Source organism: Alosa alosa, chromosome 1 (assembly GCF_017589495.1).
Source record: "Alosa alosa isolate M-15738 ecotype Scorff River chromosome 1, AALO_Geno_1.1, whole genome shotgun sequence".
NCBI lineage: Eukaryota > Metazoa > Chordata > Actinopteri > Clupeiformes > Clupeidae > Alosa > Alosa alosa.
The window spans coordinates 9,182,851-9,205,938 of NC_063189.1; the positions used below are offsets into that span (position 1 = coordinate 9,182,851).

The 23,088-nt window shown below is 41.9% G+C and overlaps 3 protein-coding genes across 3 annotated transcripts; 2 read left to right on the plus strand and 1 right to left on the minus strand.

Annotated features, from left to right (window-relative positions):
• Positions 1-932: 932 nt before the first annotated feature.
• cldn1 (claudin 1) lies at positions 933-3,209 on the minus strand. Its single transcript, XM_048254133.1, has 4 exons — positions 2,655-3,209; positions 1,904-2,068; positions 1,723-1,807; positions 933-1,364 (listed from the first exon to the last, which is right to left on the minus strand). The coding sequence occupies exons 1-4, from the start codon at positions 2,875-2,877 to the stop codon at positions 1,208-1,210; spliced, it is 630 nt and encodes a 209-aa protein (XP_048110090.1). The 5' UTR covers positions 2,878-3,209; the 3' UTR covers positions 933-1,207.
• A 4,068-nt stretch (positions 3,210-7,277) lies between these two features.
• Positions 7,278-9,485, plus strand: zgc:153913 (carboxypeptidase N subunit 2). Its single transcript, XM_048241069.1, has 2 exons — positions 7,278-7,431; positions 7,741-9,485. The coding sequence occupies exon 2, from the start codon at positions 7,748-7,750 to the stop codon at positions 9,344-9,346; it is 1,599 nt and encodes a 532-aa protein (XP_048097026.1). The 5' UTR covers positions 7,278-7,431; positions 7,741-7,747; the 3' UTR covers positions 9,347-9,485.
• A 645-nt stretch (positions 9,486-10,130) lies between these two features.
• On the plus strand, positions 10,131-22,845 carry kdsr (3-ketodihydrosphingosine reductase). The gene is made up of 10 exons (XM_048241082.1): positions 10,131-10,633; positions 12,554-12,643; positions 13,029-13,085; positions 13,197-13,262; positions 13,369-13,464; positions 17,128-17,319; positions 17,893-17,976; positions 18,137-18,220; positions 18,426-18,527; positions 19,688-22,845. The coding sequence occupies exons 1-10, from the start codon at positions 10,451-10,453 to the stop codon at positions 19,805-19,807; spliced, it is 1,074 nt and encodes a 357-aa protein (XP_048097039.1). The 5' UTR covers positions 10,131-10,450; the 3' UTR covers positions 19,808-22,845.
• Positions 22,846-23,088: the final 243 nt, after the last annotated feature.

Below are 23,088 nucleotides of genomic sequence, written 5' to 3' on the forward strand. Positions count from 1 at the left end.
GGTGATAACCAAAACTAATGTGAATCGCGGACTATCCTACAACCAAAGAAAGTAAAGGAGATTATTTTTTACCTGCGTTAGCCAAATAAAGGACGGGACTGCACCCGTTACAAACCGTAAAAATTAAGTTTATTAGTTTTACAGTTGACTACAGTTGACAGTTCACTATAAGTCCACACAAACAATTCTGGTTTCCTTGCACTAGCCATTTCGTCAAGATTTGGTCAATTTCTGTAAAGAAACAGTGCCACCTATAGGCCTGGGATATGAAGTAGCGTGTTGAGTCGTGTTGAGATGGATCCGTTTGGACGCAATTCTTGTTACGGTTCCAGGGAACCGTAAGAGAGAATACTGGGATCTTAATTAATGAGCATTCCAGTGTATGCATTGGTTGCTGTGTACCGTGTACTACTCTTAATCCCCAAGATATGCACCTTTTCCATGAGCTATTTGAAACCTCCTCTTTGCTCCCTGAGGCTATGAAAATCAGGTGAGACACAAACAAGTCTGGCCACACCCATTAATTGATGTAAATGTGTATGAGTCAGAATTCATTCCCTTTAACCTTCCCTTGTGGTACAATCACACAGCACTAGAGACCAATAGAAAGCTTTGTGTATGGCCTTTGAAAAGTATTCTGCCTTTATTCTTCTGGTGCATAGTATTTTGAAAGGGCCATGCGTGCAGAGACACAGACTCACTACTGCATGTCGTTAGTGTGTGGCAATGCTGTTTCAAAGGTGAACACCACAAACTTCACAGACCTGTCATTATTTTGGTGTTCACTACAACATGCAACATAATGATTGTTGAATACTAAGAAACTCCACAAACGTTATGTAGTTGTTTTCCCTCTTCCACATAAATGTTTTTTCAAAAAAAGAAGGTATGTAGTAGGCCTCATTCAGCAAATAAAGAAGTGGTCACTAAGGTGTTTTTTATTTTTTATTTAAATGATCATAAAACTACAAATAATGTATTCAGACAAAATCTCACAGACAAAACCACACAGTAAAAATGAATCCAGTCAATACAAATCAATACAATACACACATGCAGTATAAAAAGGCATTTGAATCCCACATTTTAGAAAATGGCAGGAACAACTCCAAAACCCATCCCATCCCCATCTACCCAAACCCATCTACCCATGTTCTCTTCCTAATGGAATGCCAGTTCCCCGACATCCTCTTAACTTGTGTGATCCCTATACATGTGTGCCTGGGACTCCACCGCGAGTTGGGGGGTACCTCTGCCCTTTTCCAGATGAGTCAGTGCTACAATTGCAGCACAAGAAGCCTCCTCCGATGATTGCGAGAACAGATGCTGCCCAGCCCACAAAGAGAGCTGCACCAAACTCATACCTGTCAAATCAGAGTTTGAAGTCACGTTTAAGATCTACATTTGTGGCTCTCAGAGGCCCAATACCTTTTGGCAGGCGTCTGAAGCACACATAATTTATATGTGTCTTGAAAGGCTCTTTATAAATAAAATGTATTATTATTATTATTATTGTTGTTGTTGTTATTATTATTATTATTATTATTATTATTATTATTATTATTATTATTACTGTATATGTGTATTTTATCATGTTTACTAAAGATTGAGGCTTACTTTTTGAGCCCATCATTGTAAAATAATGTGAATAAAGAACATGCAATTAAGACAGAGCTTAATTTAGAAATGGAGGTGCGATACTTGGATATGTCTTTCACATACTTGGCATTTGTTGGGGTGAAGGGGTTGTAGAAGTCCTTAGCTATCTTATGTCCATACATGGATGTGGCAATAAGAGCACTCAGTCCTAGAGCAGAGATGTGCCAAAACAGTTGTGACATAGAAAATATTAAAAAGTAGGACAAAAAAGTGTTTAATGTATAGATAAAAACTGATAACTGACCTCCAATAATGAAGAGAATTCCTCCTGCCAGGGCGATTTTGTTTTTCTGTTGCTTGTTCTCTGCCAAGCATGCGGTGCATTTCATGCCCACCGCAGCCACTAGTATTGAGATGGCTACCAGCAGGATGGAAAACACCATCAGGCCACGGGTGGCCTGCAGCTCCCCTAAAGCATCAAGAGAGAGAGAGAGAGAGAGAGAGAGAGAGAGAGATGTTTGATTAGTCATATTCAATTCATTAATTCAATAAAGGCAAGACAAGAACACACAGGGAATGAAACATAGGCCTAACCCTCCTCCCATGGAATCGTTTTCCACAATAGTCTATTAAATAAAAATATATACATAATAGGCATCATTTTAGATTCAAAATGTAATTTGTCTTATTCTACTGTAGTGACAAATGCATTCATTTACTGTATTGTTTGCACCTGATATGAACAATTTTGCATAGGCCTATATGCGCATTCAGCTTAGTGAAGGTATTCCAAAAATGGGAACTTGTCTCAACAGGTAGGGGCTGCGCAGAACGTAAACCCCACCCTTGGATTTATTTTTATTTATTTATTTTCAAAAAGACCAAAACGATCGCATTTTAACAGGCAAATAAATTTGTAAAAATTAAACGAATTACATTATATCCTTACATTGGGTTATAGTTTAGGTTACTATTAAAACCTGTAAAGCAAATCGCAGCAGCAGTTTTACAATAGGCTTTGTCCTATACAAATAGTTTAAGTAGGCAGTTCTTACCTGACAGCTGAAGTAATGAATCATATTCTTTGCATTGAATCTGCCCAGTACTCTGAGACACACATGACATCCAAAGTCCTTCGTGGATGGCTTGGGCTGTGATGATATTGTCCCCCGCATATGAAGACGCTTTCCATTCTACCATTGCAGTCGAAGCGATTATTCCGAAAAAGCCCAGCACAGCCAGACTGAAACCAAGAAGTTGAACGCCTCCGTTTGCCATATTTATGCTTTACAAACTTATAAAGGGCAGTCAGGAGCCAATAAATGAATAACTGCGATCGTGTGCTACAGGGCGTCCCACACCGCTTCGAAGAATTACTCTCAACGAGCATCCATGGGATAGCCTATATGGGATGGGATGCAAGTGCCGACTTATTTCTTCCAAGAATTGTGTTAACTTCCAAGAATCGTGTTAATTCTGTCTGGAATACACTGCCACCCACCGGAACTTTGTTGAAAAGCTGTCTGATTTTTCTCAGAGGACTAAAGAGGCTGTCCAGCCTTTTCCGTCAATATAGATGTACCGCAAAGCGGTACAGAATACGACCGCCGCTCAGTCCTGCACATTCTCTCCGCAAAAATAAATCCCGCTTGTCAATTTGTCTACATCCCCCTACTCTTGCAACTGTTGTGTATGTAAAGTAGTGTGTGCACGTGTGTGTTTGCTTTTGTGTATATGTGTGTTTGTAGCAAAGGCATAATTTAGTGCAAATAAAGTTTTGTCTCTTTAGTGAACTTCCCCATATCTCTTGTAATATATGTTAATATTTTAATGGTTCCGTTAATGGTTTTGCTATTGTTTCCGATGGGGCATTAATTGGTGTTACACACCTGCAGACTTTCTCACCAAAGATGAAGATACTTCATGAGAGGCCATTTCCTGTCCCTGGAAATGTATGCAAATAGGGTAGCAGTACACGCCCCCGCACATTTATGCAGTGATCGGGCTCTCTTTTTAACATTGAGGTCTATATGGCAGAATCCAGAATTTGTCAAAGCCTTATTTTTCTGAGCAATGGATGCACATTTCGGACACGGTATCATGATCTCCAAACCCTCCTCCCTATTTCAGTAGAATGTCGTGATAGTATGACCCTCCAGTCGGGAGAAAATCAACATTAATGAAGGTGTACACCAAGTTTATTTTGAACTCCGGCTTGGCTGGCTTGGAACCGAGGCGTTCAAACGTCAGTGGGACCCTGAAGCCCAAGCCGTTGCATGAAATGATTGAAATCATTGCCTCAATATCAACACATCAGGATGTAGGCTATGAATCTGATCGAATTTAGTATTGGCCATCCCCAAAATGCACCAGAATACAGGAAATCACATCAAACAAATTAAAACATTTCTGAGGAAGGACCCCCAAACCCCCCTTCCACATATGCGACAATTAATGGGGGGGCCCTTAATACATCTGGGCCCAGGGGCCCGAAAGTTCATGATCCGTCCATGCTCACCGCTAGGTGGAGGCCCAAGCAAAAGGATCCGAAGAGAACCCTTGTAAGGTGTACTGAAAAGCATACAGAGGCCTTCAGACCTTGAGCCCCTGCCCCCACCGGACAGCTTTAGGCTGGAGTTGGCGGTGGCCCTGGCTGCGGAGAAGAGCAGAGGTGGAGCGGCAAGGAGGTGGTGTCTTGAGGACGGACGGTTGGCGGAGCGTGTTCGCCGGTGCTCTTTAGAAAAATAAGGGGGAAAAAAAGTTTGTTGTGTGAAATTCGATGGTACGAGCCAGAGAGAAGGTCTAGGCCTTGGCGCGATCGTGGCAGAGTGGAGCGGCCAGAACAGCGGAGGACAGCTCTGCGACAAGGCAGCAGAGGACGCCAACGTCGGTAGCTGTAGCCCAGTGTTTCTCAAAGTGTGGTCCGGGGACCACTGGTGGTCCGCAAGCTATCTCAAGTGGTCCGCGAGCAAACGTGGTAATTGCAATAGTTGCAATATTGAACCAACTTGTATGTAAATCCTGCAACACTGCCTATAGCTAGGCCAGTTTAAATCATATGAATCCTCTGACACAATAAGCAAGGTGCAAAAACAGTAAGCAAGGTGGTTCAGTGAGTAGGCCTATTGTGTAATATAATGTTGACGTAGGTCTACTGTTTTTTTTTTTTTTAGCTACATGGTCCGTGATTCTTTTTTTATTGGTTAAGTGGTCCTTGGTCTGAAAAAGTTTGAGAAACACTGCTGTAGCCTGATTGTGCAGCGTGGTCCGGCTGCGATGGAACTGGAGTCTGCTGCCCTGACTGGCGAGACGACGGAGTGGAGCATCGGAGGTGCAGTGCCAGTTACGGTGCTCAGCGCCGGGGAGTCTGTGGCAGTGGAGGCTAGGCCCCGCCAGGTGTTGGAGGAACGTTGCGGTGGTGCACACTGCGAAAGTGCGACCTGAGGGCGTTCTCTGAAGGGAGCTGGGGACGAGAGGCGACAGACCAGGTGACTGCTAGCACGCCCCGCATTGGGCCGCTGGTGGTTGTGGTTCCCCAGGGTGAGTAGGGCTCTTGCAGTGTGTGCACTCCACCTGCTGTGTTGCTAATTATGCTAATTTCTGCTAATTAGCTCAATTACACAAATTGCCCAACATATGCAAATTAGCATCCGGCAGTTTCTGCATGCTGGGAACCCATACTATATATTTCCATCATAAAACTTTGGTGTACTCAACATTTCCGGGTCCACAATGGGGCTCTATGGGCTGTCCACCGGACTAAAAGGGGCTTTGTAAATCCTGCAAAGCTGAAATGCTTTAAAACTGTGTATTTCTTATTTTACTGAAGATATTATCCTTTTATATGATGCAAGAATGTTCTGTGACACCTCCGCTATGTTTTTATTAGATTGAATATGCAAATTAGCGTCGTAACTTCATGTGAAGAAAACCGATTGTAATCTGCTTAACGTTAGCTAATTGACTGGGTGCTAACGGGTGCATTACTTTGTAGGATGCCAGAACTCTTTTCGTCTGCATGTCGTCCATTGATTGCCCTGTCTATTGTCTTCCAGGTATGTTTGCCTTAGAAAATGTATAAAACCAAGATTTGTCATGTCTCTTATTACTGTACGGTTTATTTCATGTTTTGTATATTGTAACCTATACTATACGATCAAGTGCACTGCTACTACTATTGTAGGCTGTTTATTTCACACTGTATTGAACAAAATGTACTGAACAGTATATATCTTACATTATGTAGCTTACATTATGTAGCTTACAGTATATAGCTTACATTATGTAGCTTACAGTATCTTCCAGACCAGGAAAAAATGCTGACAAATCAACTCTTCGTTTGAGTGGATATGGGATGGGTTGACATGTCCCCTAGAGGCCAACATACAAAAAAATGTATGTCATCCTAGGCCCCTAGGTTCTCAAGATATCCACAGAAAACTGTGTCCGGCCATTAACGGGCCAGTTGGTGTACAGTCACTAAATTTAGGCCTACACATAAATCAATTTATTGTATGACCCCCCCGGAATGAACGGAATTTCACGAAACTTGGCATGCATTTAGAAGGTGTCAGAAGAATGACAGTTTTGACCCTGTCAGCCAGAGATACCTACGACTACAACACCTTATTTTTGCTTTTTCATTTTTAACTAGGTGGCGCTATACATGAAATGAGTGGTTATGGGATGAGTTGACATGACCCGTTGGTATCAAGGGATGACCTTTAAGTTGATGGGATGAGTTGACATGACCCGTTGGTCTCAATACTAAAAAAATGTGGTCCCCCTACGGTTCTTGAGATATTCACAGCCCTATCCTCCTTTCGGGAGTCTAGTCCGGCGGGGGGGTGGGGGTGAATGGTTCCGTGTGATCCTGGGAATCGTTGACACAAAATTACTGAAGAAAAAAAATCCGGAAGAAAAAAATTAATAATCATAATTCATATCATAATCATAATTAATGGCAATATAATATAATATAATCATTTTATATAGGCTATAATATAATATAACATACACATATGAAGAGTTTGGCTCCAAAACGCTATATCCTTGTTAGCATGCAGACCTTCTCAATTTATTTATGACTTCCAGCAGGGGCGTAACTAGCAGTGACATTAAACTTAAATTGCATTACAACCTGCATGAGACAGTGTACCTTCCATGAAATGGAAGTTCCAAAGAAATACACAACCATGCCGGATTAGCGATTGTATATGCATGCCTGTTTTAGGGACATTGGAAATGTGCTTCAATGGCCTCACAGACCTGCAGAGCAAATCTCAAATTTGTCAAAGGTTTGTATGGGTATTCCCAGGCTACTATATCCTCCATATTCATGAATTTTCATGATTTGTTGTTAGTTTCATTTAGTTTTCTAGGTAATTTCAGTGGAAAAGTAATTGGGTTATTGTTATTTGATTTATCTTTTCTGAATCCAAACAACACAACTGCGATATTATTGATACACAATTAAATATTATTAAAATGGAGATAGCGTTTTGGAACCAAACTCTTCATACACACTTACACATATAACCTACATATTTTCTTGATGTTTTCACCAACATGATTTCTATAGAGTAATATGTGAATTTCATTTATCAGTGATATACAGGAGACCGTACTCACAAGGACTTAACTAACGTGAACCATATATTGCTGTACCCATGACTTTGTGTTCTTTTCCCAAAAGATGATGTAATAGTCTGATGTCCAATCACCAAAGAGCTGTTTTGGCTGGCAAATATTTATTGTGTGCATAGTGTCTTTTCAGTCTTTCAGAGAGACAGAATCCTACTTCTCCACCTCTCAACAGTGCTGAGCATTGCCGTAAGTTATGACTTTTTCCTTTTTATGATATTCTTCTCAAAGCAGGATGATGAAACATTAGTTTAGATGTTTAGTTCAGTTTTGTTTGAGCAAAGTGTTAGAGTACGGACATGACAAAACACACAAGGTGCTTGATTTTCTGCCTAAAATAGAGACAGATTAAAAACAAAATACAACAGGATAGTAAATGGATTAAATTATTTTGCATGACACTTTTTAACTGCAAAAACCTAAAAACACAATAGCTTGTGTGAATGCTATTTTGTGACACGTTTTCAACTGCCCTGAAACGTTCTTATTTTTCAACAGCACAACAATGATAAGTCACCACAGAATCACTCTGCTTCTGTTGCTTCTGCACTGTTGCTACATCCGTGGCTGTCCTTCCCAGTGCCAGTGCTTCCTGGGGTCAAAGGTCATATGCTCTGAGGAGCGAATGTACACATTTCCTCAAGGTCTTTCCCTTCAGGTGAGAGAGCTCATCATCATAACCTCTGGCCTCACAAGCATACCCTCTAACAGCTTCCTGGGCAGCCCTCAGCTAACAAAGCTGGCAATCATCAGCAACCCTCTGAGGGGTATCTCCCCTCTGGCCTTCAGTGGCCTCACAGAGCTGGGGGACCTGGAGGTCAGCGGAAACACTCGGCTGGAGGCTGTACAGCTTGGGACCCTTGACCATTTGGGCAACCTCACTAGACTCCTCCTGAACAACAACGAGCTGCTGATACTGGAAAAGGGGCTGTTTGATCATCTGCCCAAACTGGAGACTCTGGAGATAAGGGGCAATGCATTTATCTGGCTACCTGCTTCACTCTTTGGCAAACTTCAAAACCTCCACTCCCTGGATGTGTCCATGAATAAGATCACCTCAGTGGAGGCCACTCTGTTGAGTGACCTGACACAGCTGCAATCCCTCAAGCTTGGCTATAACCAGATTAGCTCTCTTCCATCAGACATGTTTAAATATGTTCCAGGGCTAAAGGAGCTCAGTTTGCAGAATAATAATATCTCAAACCTGCCAGAGGGACTATTCACTTTCCTAAATAAATTGGAGGAACTTAACCTCCGAGATAACCAACTGACTGATGTGAGGGCTGGCACATTCCCCTCCACTCTGAAGGAACTCAACCTGCAAGGGAACCACCTCACCTTGCTGTCACTGGAAAATTTACCTCTTCTTACAGATCTGGTACTGTCAAAAAATAGGTTCACGGATCTTCCAAGTGACCTTCTCAAGAACGTAACTTCACTGGAACAACTGGATCTATCTGAAAACCAGCTCTCATCTCTACCTGCCACCCTTTTCTCAGGCCTCTCAAGAATAATTTCCATCCACCTGCACAAAAACAACCTGACCTCTTTGGAGCCTGATGTGTTCCAAGACCAGGTTGACATGGAGCGACTGACTCTGTCTCAGAATCGACTGCAGAACCTTCCCCATGGCTTCTTTGAACCATTTCTGGAAACAAGGAATGTGATCACTCTCCGTGGTAACCCGTGGAATTGCGACTGTAACTTCTCATATCTGTATACCTGGCTGGAGTTTGGAGGTTACCTGGTTGAGGATCTAGGTCGGACCTATTGCAAAGGTCCTGCTGCTTTGAAAGGACAGAGCTTGATGTCTGTAGAAAGAGACCAGCTGGTATGCTCCAATAACTCTACCATACCTAAACCTGTTCCAGCAGACTCCCTCCAACCCCTTGACAAGGAAACCTTTGCACCAAATCAAACTAATCAATGCATCTTGCAGAAAAACAATGATGTTTACTCCATAAAATGCACAGTGACAAAATGTTCTAATCTTAAGATTCAGGCCCATATTTATGGTCCTGATGGAAGCACAACAAACTATATTTTGAACAAAGAGTGGTCTGTTACCCAATGTGTAAATGGCACCAGGACACCCGAAGTTTGAATATTGTTTGTAAAGTTATTTTCAATCACACTATATCTGTGATGGTGGTGAAAACCAGCAAAATGTCACACATGTAAGCTAACGAAGTACTTGCATTATGTTTAAAGTCTACCTGTTAGTAAAATGCCTCTGACATTAACTTCATGAAGTTATTTAGCCATTTTCTGACGTTTGATCTGCTGCTGACTTTGAATGTCAACTAAAGAGTTTGTAATGGGAGCAAAGGCTTTGTCAACAGGCTATGGTCAAATTAACTTTTGTAGTCTTTGCTATTAGCAATTTGGGTAATGAGCAACATTCCCTACATGTGTCACTGAAAAACCGAGATAAGCAGGGTAGATGAACAAATATTTAAAGTAAATAGTAGCCAGCCTAAGTTTGAACAGCGATCCACACTGCACTCCGCCATTCTCTAGTAGTGAGCCCAGAGCTTCACTGAAAAAGAGGCTGCAAGACCAGCCTATCCAGTAAATAAATTATTATTTGCAGAAATGAAATGCAGTTTGGGTGGCCTTGATTATTTTCAAACAAACAAATATAGCCTAAGTAAAGTCAAAATATAGTGAAATAAGCTGAGTAAATCGTCCATCTAAGACAAGAGACATTACCAAGACATTACAGCAGTTTTGCAGTCAAAATAATGTTGACATCTCCGCCCTCACGCATACGTCACTAACAAGAAGCAGGAAAACAAAAGGAGAGCCGGGAATAGTAGTTTAGCAGATCTCACGGAAAGCTACATTGAAACGAGTCAGTTGTGAAAAAAAGACTACAAGTCCCACAAACGTTCTTTGTTATTTGCAGCATCCCATACAAGACACACAGATAGTGTTGAAGTGTACAGAGAACGTAGTGACAATTGGAAACGCGAGGTTAAGTTATCTAAACCTCTAGCTCTAGTTATCTAGCTATTCATATTGGCTACAAAGCACTATCTTGAAACGTTGCCAAATAGCTGGTTCCCTACTGCAGTTCTTCCCTTGCAAGGTTTATCACCACCACCCTTTCATTTGGGGGGGCGTCTGTGGCTGTTCGCTCCTCCCGAGTCCAGTCAGTTACATCAGCTAGTTAGCTAGCTAGCTAGCGACATCGAAAGATTGACCCATGTCCTCTGAAGAAGTCTCATCGATATCGGATTGGCTCGTGCTGAATTCCTGGTGGCTACTTTTGCCTTTCATCATGCTGCTAGTTGTTGCTGCATTTGTCGTAGCCTTCGTGTTGCTGCTCTACATGATATCACCGCTAATAAGCCCCAAACCAATGAAATTGAACGGGGCCCACGTCGTGGTAAGAGCAACGTAACGTTATAACGACAGCAGAACTTAATCAAAAGCCCACTCAGATTAAAGTAATCGCTGTTCAGTTTCGCAGAAATAATAGGAAGCCGCACGTTTGCTTATATTGCATGTTTTGTGAATACTAACTACTGTTACGTATCCATTCTGGTTAGCTACGAGGAACGCAACGTTAGCCTACGTTGAACGTTTTAGGCTAGCTGACCTGTCAATGAGGATGGCTGTATGTGTATGACCTTTGCTCCAAATCGATAACCAATAACATCCCTGCTGTGAAATCTTGTAATCAGATATGGCAGTTTTGTGGAATGCATGTTGCATGCATCAATGCAACAGTTGATTAGGGTTGTGCTCAGTACGCACTATTATTGCAGATCCTTCCCATGCCAGCCTGACTGTCGTTTGCTCCATCCTATACAAGTCATTGGCGCTATGTAACCCATACATCCCTTTTACGTTAGTACATCTTGCTTTTGTAACAAGGCTGGAAATAGGTGCATGACGTGATGTGCCTTAAGTATTTGTGGTGGTTTTAAATCGGTCATATTGTAATCCTGAATAAGTTAGGTGACCTACTGTTGTTTTTATGAGGGCACCTTCCACATACTGTAGGGCAGTCCTTTCCTTGGTCTCCCCTCATCATTAAGTATTGATCACAGGATTTGCATGGATACATGGGGTGGTAGTCCTAGTTGTTGAACCAGCTGGACGTTGCTTCTAGTCCTTTTAATCCTGGTACATCTTGTGACGTGCCAGCAGCCAGACTAGCCTTCCTATCAACTCTTTGCACCTGTCCTGGGCACATGTGTACTTTACCTTTCATTGGTGTCTATTTCTTTATGCACTCAGTCAAAGGAGCCCTTCATGTTTCATCCACCAATCCATCTCAGGCTCTGGGCTGATGTTCATTTAGTCCCCTTAGACTTTTCCACGATTGTCATTCTGCTCTCTATCTGACCATTTAGGCAGTTCAGATTCTACTCTGATCTGGTTCTGTGTTGCTTTATTTTTTAGGCAGTAGCTTACTTGAATACATTTATAACGAAAGACAGCTCAAGATTCAGGAAAGGAGGCACTTCATGAACCCGGACAGCTTAAGAGAATGCTGTACCTATGTGAAAGTAGATAGCCGAAGTCAGAACTGTCTAAATGTGCCTAGACCTTGAAGGTTTGCATTTCTGTATGATTTGCTCCGTTTTACATTTGCCTTGCTTGTTTTATTTCAGGGATTTGTAACCATGATTATCTTCTTTGTGCTTTTTGTTCCATCTTTAGTTGTGTCCTTGTTAAAGCACTGCATGGCATGGTTACATCAGGACATTATTTATTTAATGATAAAGCACCTGATAGCTCAGTGCCTTAAAAAATGTAGGTTATTGGAATGGAGACATGCGCATACTGCCAAGAAAGTTTAGAAGGAGAAAGAAGTGTAACTAATTTTGTATTTCTGGCCTTGAAGAATTATCTGGGTTGTGGTAATGTCTGGCTGGTTTGACAACATTATATACTTGCTCTTTATATGCAAGCTATTACTGAATTCCAAGTATATAATGGCAAAGAATCCAAGTTATTATGAAAGAACAAATGTGAACAGGGGACAGGAATGACTACGGGTCCAACAGCATGACATCAATATTGTACTTTGGCCATGATAGCCTAGATTGTGATTGTGAGAAATGTGTGTGGAACCTGATAATATGTTACAATGTGATAACCTTTGCAAATTTTGTCCCCAAAACAAAAACTTACAACTAAAAACATAAAGCTTATTTACTCTGTTAATGTGAATATTTACCTATTCAACAGTCTGAAAAAGATGAGCAAATCATACATACACATAGAATTAATGAAATCCTCATTCAAGTAAATTATAGCTTTTTTGTAGCCTCACTTGTATCCTGTGTGCCAACAGGTCACTGGCGGGTCCAGTGGTATTGGGAAGTGCATCGCCGTCGAGTGCTATAAGCAAGGGGCCTTTATCACACTGGTGGCGCGGGATGAGGTAAGGGGACTGAACTGAGTTCTGTGGGCCGCTGGGGTTCATGGTCTCTTTCCAGACCTTTACCATCAATAGAGACTTGGGTAAAATAGGTTGCTTTGCCTTGGAAGGAATTAACATTTATATCTTATAAAAAGTGTAAACACTCTTGATACTTCACCGCACTGAAGACTTTTAGTACTATTGGTACGATTATGACTGCCCTCATGGTTTTCTCTGGTATTCTACTGATCACAGTTAAATGGTGGACTGTTACAGCTACGTGGGATGAAATTCAATACTCCTTTTAATTTAGGGGCACTCATGTTCTTCAATGTTGGGTATTGCTGTCATACAGGTTTGTGAAATTAATTTCATTATTTTTTGTGATATATTTATCTCTTTACAGAGCAAGTTGCTCCAGGCGAAGAAGGAAATTGAAAAATTTGCCATAAATGATAAGCAGGTTTGTAGCAGCAGATGGCACATTTCTACAACTAGTGGAGGTAACTCTAATAAAGAGTTTTGTTTCTGTGTCGTCGTATGCTAAATTTATTTTAATAATTGCCTCTATCAGGTTGTGCTGTGCATATCAGTCGACGTGTCCAAAGACTACAGTCAAGTGGAAAGTGTCATCAAACAGGCAAGTGAACATTTAGTTTGTAAAATCACCACCGACCACACTGGTGTTCCTTCATTTGTGGGTGATGGGTTGGGTTAATCTGGGGTTCTTGTGGTGTGGCTTGCAGGCCCAGGAGAAGCTGGGGCCTGTTGACATGCTGGTGAACTGTGCTGGCTCGTCCATCTCAGGGAAGTTTGAGGAGGTGGAGGTGGACCGTTTCCGGGTGAGTTGCCACAACAATGGCTCATGGGGGGGTGGGGTTCTCTGTTTGGAGGACGTGCAGGAAACCCTGTTGAAAACAACCTCATCTGATCTGATCACATGCACCAATGCAATTCAGAGTGCAATGTGCATGAATTTACAATTTGCGTGATAAGTGCTGGTCTTGTATGAGTAGCCTCCTCTAGGGATGTAATGGTTACCAGTGTAATAATAAAGCACGATAAAATTCTCGACGATAACAATTACTGTTTTGATTTTAGATAGATAGATAGATACTTTATTGATCCCCAAGGGGAAAATCAAGATTTAATTATCGCTGTGAATTACCACGGTGTGAAAAACATGTATGAAATTATTTCCAGCATCATCCGAGTCCCCCAAAATAAGGGGGCGCAGGCGCAGCATGCAACGTGGGCCTAATGTGTGTTCGAAATGAGGTGCCACTGCTATGCATAGCCCTTTTCAGGATGATTGCAAACACAACTAAACCTAGCTAGATTTGTGGATTTGCGGTGCATTTTGCAGGCCTACTCTCACAGGAATGGCTCTCTGTTGAATCTACCAAATGTATAGGGTAGGATAAGTGGCATAACATTTTTGAGCGTTTTAACTTTTTTACCACTCGTCTGAAATGAATGCACAGCTGCCTACTGCATCTTGGAAGTTTGTTGTGATAAACACTCTTGACATCTACTAGGCCACAGCTAACGGCAACTTGTGACGGCCATCCATTCACGATATGTTGTAAAATATTGGAATTGTCGGAAGTTTACATAGGCTAGTTTAAACTGTAGACTATGCTTTTCTTGTCTCCCATGCCCCAGACCAGGAGGTACGAATGAAACATTACGCACGTTCCGCTTTTGTTGAAATAATTCCTGAACGATTTTGTTTAGAGCTGAAAATGCAACTGTATTTGACAGAGGATAGATGTAGGTTGCTAGTGACAAAATATTAACTTTCTGTGTGGCATTCCCTTTATAAATTACATTTAATTAAAACGTGTTTAAAATTGTCCCGGCTCTCCCTTATGTTAGGCTAGTAGGGCAAGCACGCACTCGAGTAGACTCGAAAGTTTTGTACGTGTGTATCACGTTTTGAAACTGTAGAAATTATTTATAACTGTAAAAATTATCTGTACAAGTAATTGTCAAAATTACAAATATGCCCTACACTTACAAATCTATGCTACAGCTACGGATCAGTTTTACAGCTACAAATCATCCTACAGTTAAAAATATTTTACCATTACAAACATATTCTACAATTACAAATCAATATTCTACGCACAAAAAGTTGTCCTACAGTTACAAATCGTTTCTGCAAGTGCACAGACTTTTGCACCTCCTTAGGGATGAGAAGTGTCTTATATGTACATGTATTGTGTGTGTGTGCATCAATATTTGTAACTAAAACTAATTTGTGATTTAACAAAAAAATAACACGAACGATTTTAAGTATTACTCATATGTCCTTCACTCACAAATATATTCCACAGGTATTAAACCTTCCACAGTTGCTTGTCTTTGAATTACAAAGCTATTCTGCCATTACGAATCTCTGCCGCTGCACAAGTATTTTCTACAAGTATACGGAGACTATTGAGACTGTTCTGGCACTTCCTGTTGAATAGCCAATGGCGATGCTCAGGTTTGGCTAGCCACCAATTCACTAATTTTACCTCAGTTGCCAGCCCATCTAACTTCTATTAGTTTTGCGTATGCATTTTCTTTCTCCCTCTGCACTAACATGCACCGAGTAACAAAAACGGAACCTTTTGCTATTAAAGGAGCCACACCACTGTTTTGACAGTAAGACACTATGCTATTCTATTAACTCACTTTTGTTGCTATAATGCATGCAGGACGGGCCAATTTTAAGCTCTGTCCATTATTTGTGGTAGGCTTAGAAAACATGTTCAGAGATAATATCGACAACCGTGATAATTTTGGTCGTTACATCTCTAGCCTCGACCCAAAGCATCCAAAAATATCACTGTTCATTCTCCAAGTTTACATTTGTATAACCTCCCGTAGTGACAGTTAGCCTTTTTTTACGGTGCAATGCATTATTTATACAGGTAATGTATTTAATAGTCATGTCATTTTGTGTACCTAGATACACCCAGGCCATACTCTGTCTGCTTAGAATGCTAAGTGAATATTAATCTTCCTTGATCCTTCCATGGTACACTGTACCTCCATATGATGTTCCTATCAGAGCTCCATATGGCTTCTTATTTAAACCATACACACACACACACACACACACACACACTTATATGCTCTGCTCTCAGAATGCACCAATCAGTGTGCCACATTTCATCGTTTGAGTCTGATACAGCCTACAGACATTAGCCTGATGATGCACAAAAGCACATGAGCCAATATACATGCACATGCAGCACACTCAGTCAGCAGGGTATTCAATGCTCTCTTTGCTCATGTGGTTGTTGGTAACCTTCCAGAAGCTTGTAACAGAGATGCAATTCTCTTGATTCTATTGATTTGTGTCCCTTTAACCCCCCTATGAGCTAGGAGTGCTTACAGACACGCAGGATTTTTTTCCTTATCATCGAGTTGTTCTTGCAGTGGGGAGGTTCAGCCCTTGAGCTCTGTAGATCGTTTTGAGACAGTGTCTATTGTAAATGGTTAGCACTTTTTTTTTTGTGCTCTCATTTTTCATTACATATTAAAAGATGGAAGATTTCTTCCATGCACACTAACATCATCTATGCATATTTATTTTAGAGAAAGAAGGCTTATTTCTCTAACAAAAAAACAAAAAAATGTTGGTGAGCACTTCACCTTCACCAAGATAATCCTTCCACCTGACATGTGACATGTCAAAAAAATGTTGATCAAAAAGCATGATTATAGCGCAGATGCCTCTTGGACTGGTCGCAATAGAAGGCCAAACTAAAATATGTTATTTTATCATACAACACATTGCCACTGATGGCTCAGGTTTTGAGGGGTCGTGTAGTACTTGAATTTCCCCTTGGGGATCAATAAAGTATCTATCTATCTACTGACTGCAGGAATAATGTCCAACAGAGCTGTTTGTAAACTGAATGTAACGGTGAAGTGCTGACTGGCTAGTAAAGATTTTACCAAATTTGTGAATAAATACACCCTTGGTGTGCTTAGAAGAATTCTTGGATCTTTTTCTTCAAAAAAAGAAAGAAAAATGGGAGTGAAAACATGTTGCATTCTTTTTTTGATTTGGTATTAAATAAAAACATTGAATTAACTTAGCTGTAGCTATCCTTTAGCTCAGTGGTTCTCAAATGGGGGTACGTAAAGGCACTCCAGGGGGTACGTGAGATTTTAAAATATACAAATATTTAAAATGTTCAAAATATTTTTTTTTATCCCAAATGTTTGAATTTTGTATGTGTTTATCAGTTCCAAAGTTTAATAAATTAGACACTGATGGCACAGTGGTTAGGGGGTACTTGGCTGAAAAAATATTTCACAGGGGGGTACATCACTGAAAAAAAGGTTGAGAACCACTTGGCGCTGGTTAGGGGGTACTTGGCTGAAAAAATATTTCACAGGGGGGTACATCACTGAAAAAAGGTTGAGAACCACTGCAGTTTAGCTGATGAGCGGTTCTCCCGCAGCTTGCGCCTGCTCTGATAACTGGTGTCTGCCCCCAACAGAAACTGATGGAGGTGAACTATCTGGGGAGCGTCTACCCAACGCGCGCCGTCATCACCACCATGAAGGAGCGCAGGATGGGCCGCATCATGTTCGTCGCCTCCCAGGCCGGCCAAATCGGCCTGTTCGGCTACACCGCCTACTCCCCGTCCAAGTTCGCCCTGCGTGGCCTGGCTGAGTCCCTGCAGATGGAGGTGAGTGGAGGTGCTGTTGCGCACTCTGGTGCCCAGGGGGCGTCTGTGGGCAGCAGACTGGGCACTTGCATACAATATGATCTTAGAAAAGTCAGAACTTTAGAATTGCTGTAGTCAAGGAGAAAAAGTATTCATTTGAAACTTAAACACACGTGGGGAAACTGAACAGTCTAACCAGTAGGCTATGATAAACTAGCAAATTAAGCTACTTTGTTTACAATATTTCCAGGCTTTAACCAGTGCTGCTTTTCATTCAGACTTATGTGCACATTTATTTATTTGAGTGTTTTTCATGAGTGTGTTGCTATTTATTTTCCCTGTGTTTAAATTGTCTGTGTTTAAAGTGTTTAAATTTAACTTTTTTTTTCTTCTGGTCCTTATCTGAAATAGATTTTTTTTTAAAAAATCAATAATTATCTATATTGACTGATATGAAATACTTATATCGTGGTACAGTTTTCAGCCATATCGCTAGAATATATACATATAGAGTTTTGTTGAGAGGGAAATGGCGAAATCATTTTAAGTGCACAGTTTTTATGAAGTGTTTATGGGACTGTGTCTTACCTACAGATGAAGCCCTATAACATCTATGTGACAGTGGCCTACCCCCCGGATACTGACACACCAGGCCTTGCAGAGGAGAATAAGTCGAAGGTGAGAAATAGTCGTAGGCCTCGATATGGTTGCATGTTATTGTCAAGCCAGTGGCTCTCTTTGGCTCTGTTAAACTAAAATCAGTCCTGTGTAATTTGATTGGTAAGCCTGAAACTCTTCCTGCCCATGATCATTAAAGGTCGTTTTTTTCCCCTCTCAGCCCTTAGAGACCAGGCTGATATCTGAGACATCAGGGGTGTGCCAGCCAGACCAGGTGGCCAAAATCGTTGTCAGGGACGCTGTGGTAAGGGAGGCAGGAAAATTACTGCTCATGCTTCTTATGCTGGACTGTAACGTCTGTCCCTCAGATGGATTCATTGTATCTATTGTATATGTGTTCAGCTCTAATGCTTTTGTGTAACCTGCTGGTGTGTGTGTGTGTGTGTGTGTGTGTGTGTGTGTGTGTGTGTGTGTGTGTGTGTGTGTGTGTGTGTGTGTGTGTTTTGCAGCAGGGGAATTTTAGCAGCTCAGTGGGGCCTGATGGCTATATGCTGTCGGCTCTCACCTGTGGAATGAGCCCAGTCACGTCCATCACAGAGGGCCTACAGCAGGTACCGTACTTCACTGCATTGCTTCAGTGCTGGCTGTAGACTGGAGAGTTCAAACTAATTAGCATGAAAAGAAGGAAAGAAAACCATTTCCAGAGTTATTTCATTTGGTTACATGTTCACAATGGATTGATGTGTCATGAAAAATTACTAGATGCGTCTCAGATGTTACCACATGTCATTTTAATCGAATAATTATTTTATAGCATAAGATTTTAAAATACTCCTCTTGCAAAGGATGTTGTATGACAATATGTTATGTTGTAAATAATATAATAATATCTGCCTGATGATAAATCAGTGCCTCTAAGTCAATCAAATCAAGAAAATGGTATTTCACTGAGGATTCATGTTCTTTTGAATTATTCCTTTATATTACGAAGTTATATTAACAATTCCAACGTTAACATTTTAATAACATACAATTCCAACAAGCCAGTTGAATCACTACCATAAGGATAATGAATTGCAATGCATCAATGATTTTTGCATTAACACACTCTCAATGCATCAGTGACACTTTGCTGATGCCTCAGCCTTGAGTCTGTAAACAACATGACGGTGATTGATGCAAATGCAAACTTACATGGGCAATGCTCCCACTCTTGCTTACTGTCTGGGTAATGTACAATATAAAATGACCAGCCACTGAGTGCTCCTCTCATGTGGTCCACTCTAATCTCTAGATAAAAGGCACCTTGGTTGTTTTGGGTGTTGGTCAAAATGCCCCTCCCTGTCTGAGCAGGCAGGTGTTTCCCATCTTTGGTCACAGTTTGGTCAAAGTTGTAGTCCACGAGTTGTGATGAGGTGGCCGTCCCAAACTCTTCAGTGTTGGGAAGGTTGTAATTAAGGAGAGTGTCCCAAGTAGCGCTCTATTATTTCAGAATGTCAGACTTGGTGCAGGAGAATCGTGTGATTGTATGCAATCTGAAATGACTTGTCTGTGTTAACATAGCAGCAGAAGTAGCAAGTGATGCCCACATTTTGTCTTCACGTGAAGTATTTCGGTGTAACGTAATGCCGAAGACAATCAGAAAGACCTTACTATTCTCCCTCAGACGCCTGCGCTCACTCCACGCGAGCACCAGCACAGCCTTTTGGATAGTGTCGCTCCCACGTCAGAGATGTGGGTTTTCATTTCTCCTGTGCCACCTTTCCTGTAGATCGTGACCATGGGGCTTTTCCGCACCATCGCCCTCTTCTACCTGGGCAGCTTCGACAGCATCGTGCGGCGCTGCATGATCCAGAGGGAGCAGTCCAAAGCTACCGACAAGAAGGAGTAACCACTGACCCCCCCCTGACCCCCACCCCACCCTCCATCTCCTCCCTCACACACACCCCACCCCACCCCACCCCATTGCCTCCTCTCCCTGCTCACCATTCCATTCCATTCCATTCCATTGCAGCACCATTCCTGCCCAGAGATGCCAAATTAGCCCATCCTTGCTGTAGCGTGGCGGGTGAAGACTCATCCTTGGCTCACCAGAGGAGGCCCACAGAAACGCCAGGCAGAGAGACCTCGCCCGCCTGAGTCTCGATGGAGTCCTGTGGCAGGCAGTGCGGCAGGTGGCCGTTGTCTCTCTGTCTGTTCTGTGTCTGTGTCTCCTGTGGTTTTTTTGGGGGGGTGAAAATGATCCATTGTTCTCATCATTCCTCTAATTGCTATATTTTGATGGAATCGATATTTCATTTTGGGAGAGATGGACTCTTCAGGTGACACTGCTTGAGTTCGCTGTTTGAGGTTAGAATGTGTGTGTGTGTGTGTCTGTGTCTGTGTCTGTGTCTGTGTGTGAGTTGTGTGTGTGCGTGCGTGTGCGTCTTTTTCAAAACCTGTGTCAAATTTGACCCAGCGTTGGGCGAGAGCTTGTTTGAAACATTTCTGTGACCGTGAGCTTGCGCTTCTCGCAATCCTCTCATTCCTTGCATGCAGCGGAAGCTCAACACATGATGGGCGGCCAGACTGACAGCATTTTTGCTTTATGATTTAGTGACTGAGTGACAGTGAATGACTACAGTACATGTTAGAAAGCCTCTCTGTCCTTCTAAAGCACATTTTAACAAAACAAAGCTAGTTATTTTCACAGAAGTCATAGCAGAGAGTTGTATAGGTATTTTGTGTTGATTTGTGGTGAGACGTCTGTGGGACACCATGTTGGAAAAGGGGGAGTCTCGTGCCATACGGCCTTCTGCCGTAAATTGTTGTGACGTGTCATTATGCCAAATGTCCCCTCATCCCCTGAGATGCATATGGGGGCTTTGCAGGCGAAGCTCTCCTTATGTAAAGGGTCCACCTTTCACATTTCCCTTTATAAAAGAGAAAAATATTTACTCTTCCTCTCAAAACACACTCTTTGTCTGTATATACTTTATTGTGTATTGAAGGGTGTACGCACCTTGACGTCTTGTAGAGTAGAACTTTACAAGCCTTACCTTGCGTATGCTATTTTGGTCTTGATGGAGATGTTTACTGTGCGCGTGTGTTTGTGGGTGCTTATGTGAATGGATTGAAGTGGATGCGAGTCGGTGTGGGTTTTACACAACCTCAGGAGCTCTGTAGGATTTTTGAGATTGCAGGATGCTGTTGGTGAAAGCCACACAAGGAGGATTAGGCTTGCAGGTACGAGCCATCACCTCCACTGGCCAGAGGAGGGAGCTGAAGAGCTGAAAAGGTTTTTTTTTTTTTTTGAACGGCCGAGGGCTTGTTCGCATGCTGCACGCTGGTGGTCAGTGCTTTTCGGGGCGCGGCCATCGACTGTCTTGTGATTTTAGTTGGCGATCGTTAAAAACATCTCTGGCAAGCTGCAGTCTGACAAACCCCTCTGGTAGTTTGTAAGCTGTGGCAGTCTGTCTGCAGAGGGAAGCGTTCCAGTCGAAAGCACGTGTGGCCGCAGGTCAACGGAAAGTTCTCCCATTCATAAGCACAGACGTTTACCCCCGGCTGGGACATGTCCTCTGGAGGCCAGACAGACACGGCTGACTCTGCCAGGTGTGTGGATCAGGTAGATGGTTTCAGTAAGTGTGTGGTGTCTTCAGTCAAGTCCCCCCTTACCCTTTGCTCTGTTTCTTCTGTGTTGCTCTGTACCCTGTCACTCAAACACAATACTCTAAAGCAGGCAGAGAGCGAGCGAGAGAGAGAGAGGGAAAGAGAGAGAGAGGGAGAGGGAGAGGGGATTAAGGGAGAAAAGAGAGAGGATTTCTTCCTTTTTAAAAGCATCACTTGTTAGGGAGAATGTACCACTAATACAAATACAAACTACACTATGGGGGTAATAGATATTTGTTTTTTGTTTTGTTTATTCTGTCTTCGTGAATTGCTTCACCTCATCCCAATGGCAAGTTTGCTTTAAGAATCAGTCAGCTCAGTGCACTGTTGAGATTTCTGTTGATTGCATTTGTTCTGCCCATGCTGCTCTGCTTCTGTTTAGAGAAATGATTAAGCTCATGCAGTCAGGCACTACTACGTGGAGGCCCATTCTGCTGTAAAAGCCTTAAGAGATACGCTGCATTCAGTAATAAAAAGCCTAGAAGAATGGATCCGTCCACAGCTAAATGTGGCTTAAATTCGCTTTAGGTTCATGGTCTTTCGTTTTATTCTATCCAGTTTTGTCCTTCGCAAATAATATTGATTGATTGATTAATTGATTACTCGATTTATCTTGATTTTTTTATGTTGTTGTTATTGCTTTTCCTTTGCCTTTTTTGTACATAAAGCCTTACTGGGATCCACAATATGAAGGTGAGAACACATGACTCGGGCTGATGATGTTCTCATTTGATGTTGGCTCAAGGTGAGGGCATTCCCCAGTGCAGCATAGTGATCCGTATCAGGTGCTGGTTTTACAGACGCACCATGACCAGCTCATTCTCCAAGTAGCGACTTTTCATTCAATAGCCAGTTGGTACGTAGCTAGCTCCCAGAGAAGCAATCATTTTTACCTTTATGTTTTATTTTCACATCTTTTAAGCTATGCAAAACAAGCCTATGCTCACTACGTATTTAAAACATCACATAAGACAATACCTGTGCAACATTCCTTATCATCAAGGCTAAGCTGTAGTTTTCTTATTTTGTTATGCACTACTGAGAGATGTTTAAAAAAGAAAATTGAGTTTATTATCACTAAAACACTGGAATGCATTCATTTTTTGTCACCATCGTTTTGGTCTCTTATCCTCTGTTGCGCCTTTTGCTTTTATTGTTTGTGTTGCCATACTTGTATAAATTTCACCTTGTGTGCCATTGACAAGAAAAAAGAGGAGAAAGTTGTTGCTTTGTCTTATTTTCTTACATGATAAAAAATAAATAACTTTAGAAAATCGAGCCTCTGCATCTCTTTGTTTTCTTTCATATGACGTGTGAATTGTGTGCGTGGGGTGAGAGAGGATGTGTGCATCTGATCCTTGTGAAGTACGTGTGTGCATTGGAGATGAGAGTGGGAATGAGCAAAAGAGCTGTGGCTGTGACTTTACCCCCCTTTTTCCCGACTGAGCGCAGCCTAATGTGTGTCTGTGCCTGCTTGGTTTTCGGGACATGAATGACGCTGTGCGAGACAGATGAGAGCTA

Excerpts from the sequence above, each read along its gene's own strand:
- cldn1 (XM_048254133.1), bottom strand. The coding sequence starts at position 2,877 with ATGGCAAACGGAGGCGTTCAACTTCTTGGTTTCAGTCTGGCTGTGCTG. Across the intron at positions 2,069-2,654 it reads TTCATTACTTCAGCTGTCAG|GGGAGCTGCAGGCCACCCGT; the intron begins GTAAGAACTGCC and ends TTGATGCTTTAG. Across the intron at positions 1,365-1,722 it reads TTCACCCCAACAAATGCCAA|GTATGAGTTTGGTGCAGCTC; the intron begins GTATGTGAAAGA and ends CTGATTTGACAG.
- zgc:153913 (XM_048241069.1), top strand. The coding sequence starts at position 7,748 with ATGATAAGTCACCACAGAATCACTCTGCTTCTGTTGCTTCTGCACTGT.
- kdsr (XM_048241082.1), top strand. The coding sequence starts at position 10,451 with ATGTCCTCTGAAGAAGTCTCATCGATATCGGATTGGCTCGTGCTGAAT. Across the intron at positions 12,644-13,028 it reads CACTGGTGGCGCGGGATGAG|AGCAAGTTGCTCCAGGCGAA; the intron begins GTAAGGGGACTG and ends ATCTCTTTACAG. Across the intron at positions 17,977-18,136 it reads CAGAGGAGAATAAGTCGAAG|CCCTTAGAGACCAGGCTGAT; the intron begins GTGAGAAATAGT and ends TTCCCCTCTCAG.